This window comes from Leptidea sinapis, chromosome 33 (genome assembly GCF_905404315.1).
Source record: "Leptidea sinapis chromosome 33, ilLepSina1.1, whole genome shotgun sequence".
In the NCBI taxonomy this organism is placed as follows: domain Eukaryota; kingdom Metazoa; phylum Arthropoda; class Insecta; order Lepidoptera; family Pieridae; genus Leptidea; species Leptidea sinapis.
Window position 1 is genome coordinate 9,540,154 of NC_066297.1, and position 17,083 is coordinate 9,557,236.

A 17,083-nucleotide genomic window follows, 5' to 3' on the forward strand; every position below is an offset into this window, starting at 1 on the left:
ATTACTTAACTCTCTAGTCTCTATGTACGAAAGACTAGGCAGTATGGTTTATTAACTATAGCCTACCCATAATGGGCCAATATTTAAAAAAAATAACTCTCTAGTCTCTGTCTCTAGTCAAAATTCAAACTTCAAAGTCAATCAACAATATAGGTACGAGCAACGACGGTCGGTTCGCGATAAAACTACTTAGAAATTGTTATATACATCTTAATTCTTATACATAGAGTTTTCTGTAACTTGCACATTTATTAATGTCAATCGACAAGTACTAAGTTAACATAGGTTAACTATATTAGCCTATGACCAGTTCATATTTGATAAATTTATATGAAGAAACTTCCTCGAAAGTTTTGTAAACATCTGTTGCAACTTTAAATTGTTTTTGTTTTTTTAAAGATAACAGTGCCAGTGTATTAGTTCTGAGTCTTCAAAATTTCGGGTTATTAGTGTGTATTATAAATGTATCAAACTGTGATATGAATATTATCGAGCGAGGGATTGTCTTCAAATTAAATCTTCGATATTTACACAACAATGTTTTCTCAAAATTAAAATGATATCGCAGCCAAAAAATAGAGTTCAAGCTATAAAAAGTAAATTCGAAAACCTACAATCAGAAACCGAACCGTTCGTGAGAAAACCAGTTGTACAGTTGAACAAACAACATTTACAAGAAACATTCATTACAGACAGTTCGAACAAAGAAAATAACAAAACTGAACTCCAAACAGATGCTTTAGTAACCAAAACATGCCTTTTACAAGAAGATTGGACACCAGAACCTAACACCAGCTACTTGTACAGTAAACATGACATAAAAAGTATATGTGACACCAAGAAGTCTTTATCACGACAAACAAGTGATCCAGGTAAAAAGTTACATAGAAGTCATGCATTTCGTTGTGACCGAAGCCAGATACAAGGCCCAAAAAGACATGGGAGTTGCAATGGTAGATCTGAATCAAGTGATTTTTCTCTAAAACGTGGGGAAAGAAAACTGTCAAAAGACAGATTGAAACAGCTTGGAGATTTTATAGAAAACAAAATGAGCAAAGACAACTTGTTAGCAACTCCGGTTGTTGTCGGAGAGGTTCTAGAAGCTAAACAGGATTCAGTTCCAGATTCAGATGTTCCTCAGCACATATTAGATCAGTATGCCAAAGTCAATAAAACAAAAAAGACAGATAAGCAAGATTCAATGACTGATAGTGGTGTGAGTTCAGAGACAGAAAATACTGAGGAGGAGAAGAATAAAACAAAAAACCTTATCTCACAGTATGAGAAACCTGAAATTGAAGTTAAGTATTCCAACTTGCCTTTTATGGATGATCTCTGCGGATCTAGTGAAACAATGAAACTTGAAAAGAAGAATCCTCATTTAGTTTTAACAGATACATTAAAAAAAGCTTTGAAACAACCGCTACCTCCTGGTCCACCCCCTAAGAAACCTCCACGAACATTTGCACCTGCAATACCAGAAGTAATAGAAAAACCAAAAAAAGATACAAAGAAAATGCTTGAAAAATTAGAACAAGTTCTACAGAAGCGGGAAGCTCAAAATCAGCCTGATAAAAATATATATGACATCGCTGAAACTAATCTCAGTACAGATAAGAAGGAGGTTCATTATCTTTGTACGGAAATATTAGATATAACACAACGGACTTTATCAAATCAACCTAAAGATCAATTTTCAAAGTGCCTTAACTCCTTAAACTGTGCCATTATGACTACTAATTCAACATTAAGTTTGCCATATACAAGACTGAGTGAAAACCCAAAGTGCTGCAGTAATGAAAACTTGTTAAGTACTTTCCAGAGTAATCCAAACTTGGAGATGAGTGTTAAATGTGTAAAGTGTAGGTCAAACGATGAGGAGAGTGGTTTTAAGTGTCATCTAGATTGTGTCTGTAAAAGTTTAAATTCAGTGTTCTATGTGAAAGAACACATTTATGATGTGCCAATTGTTGAATCAAAAAGTGATTATGGAGTGCTGAACTTGAAAGGATGTACAAGTCGCAGTATGGAAAATATAAAGAATGAAATTGTGGTAAGTTTATAATTTTATATCATTAATAGCGTATTATAAGTAGGTATTATAATTCAATTCCAAAGCCTTTTATTAACCAGAGTTGAAAATATTTAACATGTACAAATAATGTAAAGTAATGTACTTTATTTCATATAGGTATGATTTATATTATATTATGTGTAACACTAATAGAGTACTATTGGAGTGTAACTTTTCATAAACTGACTTTTTCACACATTACATTCAAATAACATGTAGCCAAAGTCACACAAGTCAGGCTTATCCAAATGCATACAACACATCCAAATGTTAACAATGCAACTAGTTTTTAGAGATAAAACATATAATATGTACTCTTTCATGTATATATATATGTATATATAAATCTATTCTTTTTGTTTACACACTATAAAATGTTACAAGGTTTTTAAATCACTTTTCTCCCATCCAGCCATCTGTGCCATAATGAACTTCCATGCTTGGTATTGCCAGGTCGACAGGCCATAGGTATTAAAAAACATCTTCCTAAAAATCTCACTCATTCCTATGATGTTATTTATTATTACAATAAAACATAACAAACACATCACAAGAACTGAGCAATATAGGAAGAGATACAAAATATAACTATAGTTGTGTCCTAATACATGTTCACAGATAAAATAATAACAAAAATTCAAATTGGTATACAGCCACAAACATTCACAAAAATTCTAAATTGTGTCTAAACACAGCAGGGTAGCACATAAATATGTCGATGTCAAGAAAACAATTGTTATAACGTTTACACATCGTGTGTAAATAGACACACAATAGTCAGGCCACTCTGTTGGCTATAGACTCAAACAGAACAGTCTCATAGCTTGTAGATAACTGCCTGATTATACTGAATACTCAGGGAGGAATAAACAGAGCCCTCAACTCTTTTGTGGTGTCCCAAGGAGTCTTGTTTAATCAACCCTTGATACATCACATTCACAAGTGTGCATTAAACTCTGTAGCTACTCCGGGTTTAACCCATTCCAAAACCAACTAATTCAAGCCTTCAACAAGAAGGTTGCACATGAGGCACTAGGGCTAAGTAGGGAAAACATATGCATTCTAACCAGGAGACTAACGGGCCACTGCAGATTAAACAAACACTCCTCAATCTTAGGCCTCTGAGATTGCAGAGCGTGTAGATTGTCTAATAGTGCAGATGAAACCCCAGCACACATTCTCTTTGAATGTGGTCCTTTAATGCGTAAACGTAGGAACTCTTTAGGAAGTCCGATTCTTCAACCACATGAGATATGTCAGCTCACTGCAAAAGATATAATAAGGTTCATGAAAAGAATCAATCTTAGCAGTGAGCTCTACATGGGGCACACTAAACTTCTAGCTAATCATATAAATTTGAATTTCGAATGTTATATTTTTTGAAAGCTGCAACCTTCTTAGTAATAAAAAAGCAATTGGTGGGAAATCATTTGTCAATTGTTTTTTTATCACACATCCAAGTTCTATGTAGGCAACGAAAATGAAATTAAGTCGAAAGGGTTTTAGAGAGATTATTTTTTATGATGTTAAAAGTTCTCTCTCTCCGCAAGACTGTGCCGCTCGTCTTCAAAATGCTTTTGGGAAAGAAGCTCCTTGCTTGAGCACCGTAAGGCGATGGTTTGCTAAATTTGAGAGAGGTCGGGTTTCTTTACATGACGAATTTCGTGAAGGGCGGCCTTCAACTGCCGTCAACGAAAATAATGTGGCTACTGCAAAGCGGCTAATTGAAGAAAACCCGCGGATTACCTATGAGACAATTCAAGGACTATTGGGGATTGGTATGAGACCAATTCAGAAAATTTTACACGAAGAATTGAAAGTTCGGAAACTTTGTTGTCGTTGGATCCCTCATGAACTGACAGCGGAGCAGAAGCGGGCTCGCTTGGAATGGTGCTCACAGATGCAAATGAAGTAGGGCCACGGACATTCTAATGCTGTTTATGACATTGTTAGGATTGTTAGCCCCGACCGAAAAAGTGCAACTCGTCACCCATCCTGCACATAGCCCCGACCTAGCACCCTGTGACTTCCGTATTTTCCCCAAAATCAAAGATTTGATGAAAGCCTTCACTTTCACCAATTCCGAAGAGGTAGTGATATACTAGATAGACAATGTTTGTTCTTGGGGACGTCCCAAAAGGAATGCATAAATTGAGAGATCTGGCTGGAGTGTCAATACCGACGGGACTGAGAAGCTCAGAAGTCAGTTCACCAGACTTCAGACCCAACTCAAGAGTGGAGAATGAAAAAAAAAGCAATTAGCACTGATAGAATGCTGGCTATTCAAGCATAGGTTGCCTGTCTGTGTCCATTCGCTTCACTTTGTTCGCAAATGAGTCAAGAGAATGACACTGCTGAAAATCTATGCAGAGGCCTATTATAACCGTGTTACAATTTCTCAAGCCAAAGCACACTATTAACATCAAACAATTCATGTTGTACTTATATACAAGTTGTTATAACAATTGATGTGTGAATTCAATTGTTACTCTTCAAATTATGCCGTGCTAACCCAACGGTACACATTGTAATAATATATACCCACATATAAGCACTATAGGTGCTTAATAGCGAAATTTATTTCGAATCAGTATGATAAGCAAAAAAAGTAATACTACCTTTCACCTACAACTAAGATTTTCCGTTGACCTAACGATGTAAGTAGTGTCATTATTTGAGTACTGATTTTCGTCGTCATTAGACGTAAAGATAAAAGCCGTTGTCTCTCACCCACTGACCTGTATAGGCCACTGGACAGGCTGTTCCGTATGTTTGACAGCAAATTTTTTGTGCCTATTCGAAGCGCCACTCGCGACCGTCCAGAGAACTAATTTTGGCGTATAATACAAATGGCTGCGAAGGAACGTACAATACTCTGAAGTATTTTTGCATTTTGAATTAATTTCGTTCTTTTTCCGTGTTACGTATACTTCAAGAATCAACGTAATAAAGTACACATTTTTTTTTGTAAATAGGTTCCTACCATCTATCGTTGTTTGCGGAGGCTGTTATCACTAGTTTTAGTACCACAGACTCTGCTACATGGCCAACAGCGCCAAAATGGCGAATATCAAACAGGCAATAAAGCATTTTGACAGCCGCCTGTCCAGTGATATATAGTCTAGGTCAGTGCTCTCACCCGGTTGTGCTCTGTCAATATATCAATATATTTTCGTGTTTCCGAATTCATATTTTTTTTTTGCATCATACACATTGACGTACAAAAAACAAGACTCATAATCACATTCAAAAATAATTGTCTGAAGCAAAACTCTGCCTACGAGTATATTAGGCAGAGTTTTACATAATGGACTGAACATTACTATCACGAAATAAGGTGTTAATTTAACTGAATGTTTTAATGTTATCCGTATAAGTTAATGTATACGTAATAATATACAACGCCGCTCGAACATTTTTTGACGACTTTTAAAAGTCGATTGTGAGTGTCTAGTTGTATAAAGTACGTTAATGATTATACAATTTATTAATGTTTATTCGACTGCTTATATAAGTATAAAAAGTGGTGTGTAAAGTTGACCAACTTGCAATGGAAGAAACTAGTTGACCCCGGGCGTTTTCAGGAAGTTAAATATGTAAGTGTTTTATTAACGTGGTTAATTCCACAAGTTGAATCGGGAAGAGCATACCAACTAGATGATGGACCGTACTTCGTCACGTGCGGTCAAGTAGTGAGTGAAGATCACTAAAATTGACACTTTCCTCTGTCAAATGGTTCGGTTAAAAAGCTAAAAAGAAATAACGGGCGTTCCAAAGGCAAACGTAATCAAGATCGCTGTTTACAAAGGCACAGTATAACTTTTTATTTGTTTATTTCTCACATTGGTTTAGTTTATCCAAATTATGATCCCAGCCTTTGGTGGTTACCCAGGTCTAGCATACGCGTCAGCTGTTCTGGCTTTATGTTTATCATTCCCAACCAGTATGATGATGGGAACCCAATTTTTTCCGAGAAAAGGAGCACATCAATTCGACATACTTAAGTATAATTTTTTCACTGTACAATTGGTGGTAATTCTAATTAGATCTTGTTGTAGCAGAAGTTTTTGCTCAGAGTTATTTACGAAGCTAATATTTTCATATCGTCTGTATATATCATAAATGATCAATATGAACGCCAGATGGTATTTCCGTCCACGATTACATAAAAGATAAAACCATTGCGGGCATCTGATTAACACCTATTTTTCCCAGCATTAGAGCAGAACCACCTGAACACATCACATTCAAATCTTACAGAGCCTTCAACACTTCCTCGATTTAATTCAGAACTCATACCAAGGACAAATGACATTACAATATTTTTTATTTTTTTGGACTTTGTATCCCAAAAAAATACATATGCGATAGTAGACATCTAATTTTTAGTTTTTATTCATTAGATCTAATTTTTATCACTAATAAAAATAGGAATTGTTTATTGTGAGTGTCATTGCAAGACGAAACATTTTTATAAATATTTTATTAGGAATCATCCCGGTTGAAACCAGACTGGCTTTTGTGATTCGAATAAATTGTACTCAAGAATGAATTTTTATTCAGACATGGTCAAGGCATACGAATATATTGTAAACTAGTGGCTCTAGTATAGCACCTTGCGCAAACCTGTACAGTTATTCGCTTATAAAAAGCAAAGGTCTTATATTGTTTCAAGTTCAGTCCATATATAGATCGCAGCTGGATCTCAATATGAGTATTTCTTTTCTATAAAAGTCGCGCAGGCCGTTTATGTTTATCATTATAACGCATAGTCTTAAGATGATATATATAATAAGCTATACTTAATACATTAAGTAACGTAAAATATTTTTGTGAGGACAACATTGTTTGTAACGAAACTGTCTGGCTAGCTTTCCTATGTTTTGCTTTTATCATCTAAACAAAAGGATCTGGTGAAATAATTAAAAGTATTCCAAAGTACAACTAACATTCCAAGATATCATAACTCTCGTTACTCTCTCTATAAAACATGAATATTCCATAAACTTTGTCGCACTTTTATTGATGTGTCCATTTGCCGCTATTAAAAATGTAATATTTCGTTCTTTAAGGATTCGATCCTTATCGAGTATCATTTAAATTTATTTCCAGTTATCCTTGGCTATACCTTGATAACTTAAATTTACTAAAATTGTTTTTTCACTTATTATTTTATTTCTATTATTCAATCCATTCAGAATTCTGTACGAAGCCTTACAGAAAGACCCCTCCAACTGGTCACACATTTTACCACTTTGGAAGTGTATCTCGCGCAAACTATTCAGTTTAGAAAAAAATTATATTAGAAACCTCAATATCGCTTTTGAAGACCTAGCCATAGATACAACACGTATGGGTTTAATTGTTTTTTTCTATTTTTGTGTGAAATTCTTAATGCGGTTCACATAATATAATATAATAAAGGTTCCGTTTTTAGCCAGTTGGCTACTGAACCCTAAAAAAAAATTCTAATTAATTATTAAAATTAAAATAAATTTAAATAGTTCGTTATTTACTTTTGACTAAACAGTTTATTGATCTGATGAGCAAAGATTAGCAAATCTAAGGCTACTTGCGCACTATACGGTAGCCAGAATGCGGCCACCCGTCCGGCTAACCACAGGAAGCGGTTGCGCTTGACTTTATTCAAATTCTAATTCAAATATTTTTATGTCGCTGGTGTCTGTGTGGCGTCTAGTTTGGTAGTTTACGGACGCCACGCTCGCCGCGGCTAGTAGCGCCACCGTGGTGTCCCGGTGAAATATAGCCCTAACAGTCAGCCGGACACCTAACCGCATAGTGTATAGGTAACCTAAAGGCCTTCCCACAGTATTTTAGTGTGTCATTTCATTCCGTTTTGCAGTTGTTGTCAATGCAAATGCAAGTCATTCTTGAGAGAACGGTATCTGAAACTGTATTTTACGTGTCATGTTTACAATACGGGTGCTCGTTCACTCTACCCGGCTGTAGCACAGTTAATGCACGTAATAATAGTCTATGGCTGGCTTGCATCATATTAGCTGTTATAGTTAAAGTTTACGTCCAATTTAACGTTAACAGTAACGCTGACTTTAACATAGACTGCGGAATGTGTTGCACCATCGTATTCTTTGGCATTGTTAAACTACGGTATAATAATATACTCCGGCTGATATTCCCTTCCAGTGGCAGCTGGATCACGTAACTGGTCTAAGACTACGTCATCAGCGATGACTCAAACTATTTTCGAGTGAAAAAACGATAGACTTGCTATAGATATGAGCGACACGACAATAGCGATGAAGTTGCGTAGTCTTAGGCCATCATGGGTATAGGATACCTGGCGGAATGTATTACTGTACCAAGAGTAAAAGTTAAAAAGTGAAATATCAAGTCAATATCGAATATTAATTTGAAACTGTTGACAGGTCGTTATTTAGCTATTTAACATTAACAATTTAGCTTTAACTGCCGAAGATGGGACGATTACGGTTAAGAAATTGTCTTTTATTATTATTTTTTAAGAAAATAGGAGACGAGACGAGAAGGACGTTGAGTTGATGGTAATTGATATGCCCTATCCATAATAAACCGTGGGTGTCTCTATAATTGCGCTCACCACCTTGAAACATAAGATGTTACTTAATTCTCATTTGCCCAGTAATTTCACTAGCTACGGCGTCCTTCAGACCGAAACACGGCAAGGCAGAAATAGGTGCCGTTGTGATACCCATAATCTAGCTAGCATCCTGTGCAAAGGAGCCTTCCACTGGCAACAAATGTTTTGCTTAACCGGTAGGTGATTTAATATGTTTATTATGGCTTATGTTAGTTGACGCAGCCTATGTGATTTTAAATCGAATCAATATATGCTTCTATTTATTAGACTGCAACTATCGAAACATGCTCACCATTTCGTAATTTTCAAATCAAATCAAAAACAATTTATTCATTTAGGTCAAGAAAATTATACTCATGAATGTCAAATGTTATACTTTTTCACATTTTTTTTTTATGGAATAGAAGGACAAACGAGCGTACGGGTCACCTGGTGTTAAGTGATCGCCGCCGCCCACATTCTCTTGCAACACCAGAGGAATCACAGGAGCGTTGCCGGCCTTTAAAAATACTTCGGAAAAGGTAGAGCTTTAATGAGAAGAATTGACAAGAAACTCATGTAGATGGAGCCACAAACTGACAGTTGAACAAGACATAAGTACTAAGATTTACGATCGATGAGTTACACTCGGACCGTTGGCTCAAGTTAAATTTGTATTATATGTTGGTATAACAGAATTCGAAAGTATTTTGAGAAAATAAATGCTTTGAATAATTAGTGTTCTCACACATTCTATTGCCCGGATAATCTACGACTTGGGAGCAAAGATATATATGGAGAAAAAAATTTTTAAGAAAAACAAACTACTTCAAAAACATTATTAAAAAACAATAGATAGATTGACATCTAAGGCCTAAATTTTGTTAATGAATATTGTTGTACTCATTCGAATGCTATTGTAACTTTTGTACTTCATCCTGACTTTCACTAAATAACTTATAAAGTTTTACAGTGAATAAAGATTTTTTTTTGACTTTGATATAATATGCACTAAAAAGTATAAAAGTAATTGCGTGTTTTATACAATCTAATTAATTAAACTAATTCTAGTTACGATTATTGCTATTTTTGGTATCGGTGTCCTTCCGCCCGCGACCTGCGCGACCCGCTCTCGCCTCTCGCCTCCTCACGACTCAAGCACATCTCACCTATAACTATATATGTAGTTACTAACCTATCTTGGATGACACCGACTCCAAAAATTACATTATATGGAACATTGTTCCTTATTTCCAAGCTCGTCATATGTTTATGACTATATTAAAACATATAATATAGGTGCGACTAAAGCGACCTCTCGATATGTCAACGAGCACTTTCTCTGCGTGATTCTATATTTAGATACTCGACAAGCGCTTGAGTTATTCGGCTTGGTGAAACTATCTGCCGTATTAGGATATGACTTATTGATGGCGACAGACGACCGTCGGGAACACCTTTTTAATTTGCATGCTATTTTCACTGGGCATAATCTAATAGGCCTACCTTTTCATATTACAATACATTACAAACATGCGCGAGGTTTATCGGTTACTTTGTATAATTTATGATTACATTACGAACGGACAAAGTTCGGGTAAAAATTGTGCTCTCTTCTCAGTCGTTTCCCTCACTGCTGAGGATCGTGACTCCTTCTCATCTTGTCCACAAGCTGTCGCCATTGGTTGCGTTCCGTTGCCTCATGTATTACAGCACTCATTCTATTGCAAAATTTGTGCAATAACGCAGATATTTGGAGCGTTGTACTGAATTTGTTTATTGAAATTTGCATTTTCTGCTTCAATAAAAACCTAGACACAATGCATAAGATACGTATCAGTGATTTTTTTTAAAGAAAGATGCGTTGAAACGCCATAATCGCGTTTGTTTGAAAAATATGATGGGTTGGCTGCTCTTAGAGTGACGAGCGCTTTTGCGAAACCGCTCTGAATTTTATTGGTGATTATATTCCCTGTACTTCCCCGGGGCATAAAAAGAATAGAAGAATAGGGAAGTCCCAGACCCAAAGGTGTCCCAAAAGGCGACTAAGGGCATTTACCAGTTGGAGTCTTAATTGTACAGGATGCCGGCTAGATTATGGGTACCACAACGGCGCCAAATACTTGTAGTGGCGATTCAAAAGCGCTTAGTTTAAGCCTAATTGAAAAAGGTTAATTTGACTTTGACGTTATTCAAATGATTCAAGGTCTACAGATGGTTTCTCAATTTGCCTCGATGCAAAACGTGCGACGTTACAGACTACGACGAAACAGAATCATTCAAGTGAGGGTAGATCTACATTCCCACGGCATGATGCATGACGACCGCCGCTCACGGTCCGTCGACCACGTCTGTGCGTAACCGATACGTGGTTGCGTTTGTTTTTGTTTCGCTACACAGCTTCCATTTCAAGGACGGGAGTCAAGTTTGTGGTTATTGAATGTATTGAGGCTGTCTAGAATTCATTCAGGACTATGCTTTGTCAGGCGTTTGACGCTGCTGTTTAGGTACGGAAAAACCTACTTGCACGGGAGCCTCGAGGCAGTCATTCATCGGTTGTCACGATGCGTCTACGTGCGTGCAGTTTTTTCAGTCTTATATATTGTAATATATTGAAGTGATAACTTTTCATGAAAGGGTAAAACGCGTTACAGCGCCAGTCTGTCTGGCTTCCCTTTCTCCCACGCATACGGCAGCGGTAGGCAGTATCCTCCTCTCTACATTCTCTTCTCTGTGCACAGTCAAGAATTGTAACTAGGAATAAAATATAGTCCTATAGTCAATAAAAGATTTTATTAATAAAAATCCTTACCTTACATTATCATATTATTATATATAAAATTTAAGTAAAAGCTTTTCTCAAGTTAAACTATTTCAATATTTATTAGTTTAACTTTAATTAGTTTAAGTTATCACTTCTGTCGGGCGTTCCGAGCTGAACACGTTTTTCTATTCTTTGTTTGTTTGATCAGAGTAAAAATATTCTCAATAATAAGTTTAAATAATATAAGCAAGACAAATTTAAATATTAAACTAATCAAATATTTTTATTCATAATATAATTTAAAATAACTTATTGACCACCATTCAGAAATGTATGCCTTTATTTATAATTTAGTTATTTTCAAAACGAGATAAATCGAATAGGCTGTATGTATACGCGTACAATCCCATTGCCAAGTTTCGATACCACCAACAACTATCGTTAATATACAAGCAAAAATGTATACAAGAACTTAACAAATCATACAATAAATCCTCGAGAATCACGCTATCTAATGGTAAAAACAGCATAAAAATCGGTGTAGTAATTTTTGAATTAATCGCGAACAGACAGACAGAGGCGCGGAGTTTGTTTTATAACATGTATTGATAGTGTATAAACAGAGCGAGCGGCCACAGGACACAGAACCGGCTCCGTGAGCCTGTTACAATTAATTATCAACTCGTTGCGACACAGGTACCGCCGCCCGCCACTGATCAATGTAATTTCGTAACGCAACAGAACTTACTCTAGAATTTCTGTGCTAGCGTTGCGCGACAATATGGCTGACGGCTAACTCTTGTCAATTTACTACACGGCCTAATTATCTCTAGACCTCGCTGGAATGTGAAGTCCCTCCCCTTTCACCCCCTCGCGCTCGTCCTGTTGCGCCAGTACGGTTTACAGGTTCATTAATCCTTGACGACCTGTATAGCCGAGTGGTTAGCGATCCTACCTACTAAGCTACTAAGTCCCGGGTTCGAATCTCGGTAGGTGCAAGCATTTATATGATGAATATGGATGTTTGTTTCCGAGTCATGGATGTTCAAATGTATTTATGTATGTTTATATGTATTTATGTATGTTTAAGTAAGTATATTGTATTAAATATATCATTGTCTTGTAACCCATAACACAGGCTATATATGGTTAACTTGGGGCAAGATAATTTGTGTGAAAAGTGTGTCAATGTTATTTATTTACTATTTATATTATTACTGTTGCATGTGACATTTTCTTGCTGTCACTGCTTTGTTTTTTAATATTAATAATAATATTTATTCAAGTAAGTAATATTAGATACACTATTAATATTACACTACCTTATCATTAATTAATTATTCTAAATTTTAACAATAAGTATTTCCAAATTTCATACGAACAGTTGAATAATACAAAAATACTACATAACAATTGTTTTTTAATATTTCTTTGTAACGTTTTGACTTGTGTTAATAGTTCTGTAGTTTATATTGTTCTGTGGCGGTATAATTAAAATAGTTCTGTCAGAAAAATAAATACTTACTTTTTGTGCTTCATGCAGATTCTTTCATTGATTTTTCATCATTATAATAATAATAATCAGCATCAAAACAAAACACATTTACATCAATCAATAATGCAGATACTTAATATAAATCTTAGTTGATAATAATATCCTAGAGAAGCTTGTTTTGCGCACCGTAACAAAGCGACGATGTGACGTCATCGACGTCTGGTCCAGAGATGAATGTAATCAGGTAGTATATATTATATATATATACGTCTTATGTACCATCGACAGAATTAATTCATGACCCACTTGACAAAAAATAGTTGGGTTTATATTTGCACGACAAAGATTGTTAAATGACAATTGGTAGACTGTCTGTGTGTAATAAAATAATAACAGTTACAGAGGAAATGTATGTTCAAGTTAATTACGACCTACTTATTTATTATCAACTATATGAAAATGGTACGGTGGGTCACGAGACAATTTGATCCATAGTACCTATATAAAAATCTCGTGTCATGATCTTACAATATGTCAGCGTATAGACTATAGACAAACAAAGTGTGCGAGAGAGAAGTACATCTCTAACGGACATACATCAAGATGGAAAAGCGAATCTATTGTTACGAGTACTGTAAGCGATTTTAGCGTGCTAGCACGCACATTGACAAATTGGTTACGCATGTCTATGCTCACGATGCACGTTCGGGATAAAGAGTTTTCTGCACTGAGTGCAGTTTAGTCCAACTTGAAAGATATCATCATAAATTAGCCGGAAGACGTCCGCTGCTGCTAAATTCCATCCACAAAGATTTTCACAACGATCGGTCCTGTGCTGCCCTCATATTGCGACGATCTTGACCAGATCGTCGGTCTATGTTGTGGGGGGTCTAACCATCTACGTTTCCCGGTACGTGGTCGCCATTCGAGGACTTCATTGTCCCAACGTCCATCTGTCCGTCGAGCTATGTTCCCTGACCCACGGTCACTTCAGTTTCGCAACTATCTCGGCTACGTCGGTGACTTTGGTTCTCCTACAGATCTTCTCATTTCTGATTCGATCTGGCAGGAAATTTCCGAGCATAGCCCTCTCCATTGCATTCTGAGCGATCATAAGGCTCATAGTTAGCGAGCAGTCTGCGTACCGTAAGTCATCACTGGATAGATAGGACAGTTTTATTTTCATTTTATTATTGCATGATCATTTCTATGAGATAATGTTTGACGGACTGCTTGACTATTGTGACATTATATCACTACAAGAACAACAGCGACATAATTAATGCTGTTATTATTTTTTCAACTTGCATCAATTTTGTAATTAACAATTAATAAGGGTTAAAAATAAAATTTGTAATACAATACAGGATATAATCGTTAATTGTGACCAGGCGATTATTCGGTAACTATTACAGATATCAAAATCTTTAAACTGATACCGATAGTTAAAAAGTTACTTAATCTTGACCATGACTTGATCAATGACATCAATGACTTCGATAATGACAATCCTATTGTCATTCATCGACTACGCAACAATTAACAGACATCGAACAGGCCGGTCGTCCACATATTGTACCACTCACCTGTATAAATAAAACACATATAAATACCACTGGATAGGCTGTTCCATATGTTTGACAGCATTTTTTTGTGCCTTTTTGAAGCGCCACTCGCAAGCGTTCTAGAGAACTAATTTTGACGTTTAATACAAATGGCTGCGAAGGAACGTACACTACTGGAAGCATTTTTGCATTTTGAATTGGTTTCGTTCGTTTTCCCTGTTATTTATACTTCAAGAATCAACGTAATAAAGTACACATTTTTTTTTTGTAAATAGTTTCCCACTATCTATCGTTGTTTGCTGGGGTTGTCATCCCTAGTCTTAGTACCGCAGACTCTCGCTATATGGCCAACAGCGCCAGAATGGCGAATATCAATCAGGCACAAAACCACTTTGATAGCCGCCAGTGCAGTGGGATATAGTAGAGGTCAGTGTATTGTACAGATACATACTTTCCTTGACATTAAACGACAATTTATTGCTATTTTTTGGCTACCTTCCATTGATATAACAGCGTCGATCAAGTAAGAGAGAATGCCAAGCCCTTGAATTTTGGAATAAAAGTTTTATATCACTAGTACTGTATATTATAAAACAAAGTCCTACGTCTGTTCTCAACTCAAAACTACTTGACTCAAAAACGATTGCACCTATTTTCATGCGGATTTCACCAATGGATAGCGTGGTTCTCGAGGAAGGTTTTAGTATAACATTAGTTACGTTTTTGTATACATATTTGTATAAATTAAGGATAATTGTGGAAGGTGTCGGAAAAATTGGACACGTCTGGGAGTTTTCAACGAAAACGCTGTCTTAAACCCTTCGAGATATCTAATATAAAAAATTCTCATGTCATGGTGTTAAACTTTGAACTCCTCCGAAACGGCTTGACCGATTCTCATGAAATTTTGGGTGCATATTGGGTAGGTCTGAGAATCGGACAACATCTATTTTTCATCCCCCTAAATGTTAAGGGTGGTCCACACGATTTTTTTTAAATTTTTTCGAATTTTTTTTTTTAATTTGTTTGAATATCAGTCAGCATTAAAAAATACATACAACTTCAAATTTTCATATTCGATTTTGTATCGCGATTTTAATATCGGCAATACAACGTTTGCTGGGTCAGCTAGTATAATATAATAATGTATGGTGAAATTGTGTATCTTATATGATATAGGTCTAAAGAATAGTCTGCGATGGCATAATATACCTATCTCATAAGGATAACATCTTTATACGTTACTTCTTTGTTTCATTTTTAACTTATATACTTTTAATTCCATATTTCCGATGACTTACATGCATTATTCCCGAATACTTACATCATTGTTTTTCTATTGACAGAACTTCGTGTGTCGGGTCAGCTGGTATATTGTGATACATGAACCTTGTGACGACGCTCTGTATCAGCCACCTTGTATCAGAATCTTGAGCGCACTGCATTGTAATGGACAGGGCGCATCAATAACCATCAAATTAATGTCCTGCTCGTGTAGTCCCTTATGGGTATTAGAGTCGTTATATAATGTATTTGTGTAGCACAAAGACTGTACAAATGAGTGGTAGTTATCAGCTAGTAATGAAGGAATGAATCGAGCGGAAACATTGTTTCCGGCACCGCGGCCGGTTCTTGTATCTTTCAATACCTACGTGTTCACTTTCGCTTGTGCACCGTCACTATTGTGATACGATTAATTTGCACGTCGGTACTTTTTATTTTTATCAAAATTACTTCGGTCTCGACTGATGTTTTGAACAATAATATACTAAAGCTGACAGCATACAGCGAACTTAAACTTTGCTCAGACTTATCTAGCGACTTGAGTCGAAGTCCGTATATATAAACATCGCTTTTAGTGCGAGTTAAGAGATTTTGATTTTTTGTGGATTGAGCTTAAGCTAAAGTCCACTATAACGACGACTTAGGAAAAAATTATTGTGTGGTTTTATGATACCACGGTAAAAGTGAAACTTTTTTTTCACATTATAGACATTTAACTTAAAATTTTTGGAATAATATTCCATTAAGGGTATAAAAATCGCTTTATCAATCTTAATTTTATACTTGTAAAATTGGAATTATAATGCGAAATAATAAAAACAGACAGTAGAAGGTAGTAATTTATCTATATCTGTAGATAGTATATTGGGAACCGCCGTAAATCGTTCAAGCTCCACAAATGATGTAACCTTGACTTGAAAATATTATTTCGGTGTCAGACAATGTTGACTAGTTAAAAATAACGCGATCAAGAATAGCGAACTATAATTAGACGCGTCACCCTCTTTTGTATACTTCCTGGTGATATTTTTAGTGAAGTATCTATTTCAGCATGTGTGAACAATCGTTGAGAGCAAAATTTAAAGAAATAAACATCTTGACTGTTGCTTGTAGATATATCCTTGATAATGTTATGTATGTACATTGACACATAAGTGATAACCATAATTCTAACACCATAAAATTAACATGCCTACTACTCTGCTAAGTCGAGCTAGTAGGTCTTTTGTGGGGCGATGTATATAACTTTTACAACAAGATCCCGATTCGATATTCAAGAGAATTATTTAAAAACGGTTCTGTGGTAAACGTTACTATTAAATAA

At 35.8% G+C, this 17,083-nt stretch overlaps 1 protein-coding gene across 1 annotated transcript in view; it reads left to right on the forward strand.

The window, feature by feature from the left end:
• Window positions 1–159: 159 nt before the first annotated feature.
• The window catches only part of LOC126974701 (DENN domain-containing protein 2A-like), a 65,114-nt gene continuing 48,190 nt past the window's right edge, over window positions 160–17,083 (forward strand). The window contains exon 1 of the mRNA XM_050822278.1: window positions 160–2,053. Within this exon, the coding sequence (XP_050678235.1) occupies window positions 557–2,053 (1,497 nt within the window). The 5' untranslated portion in view covers window positions 160–556. The remainder of the gene's footprint in view (window positions 2,054–17,083) is intronic.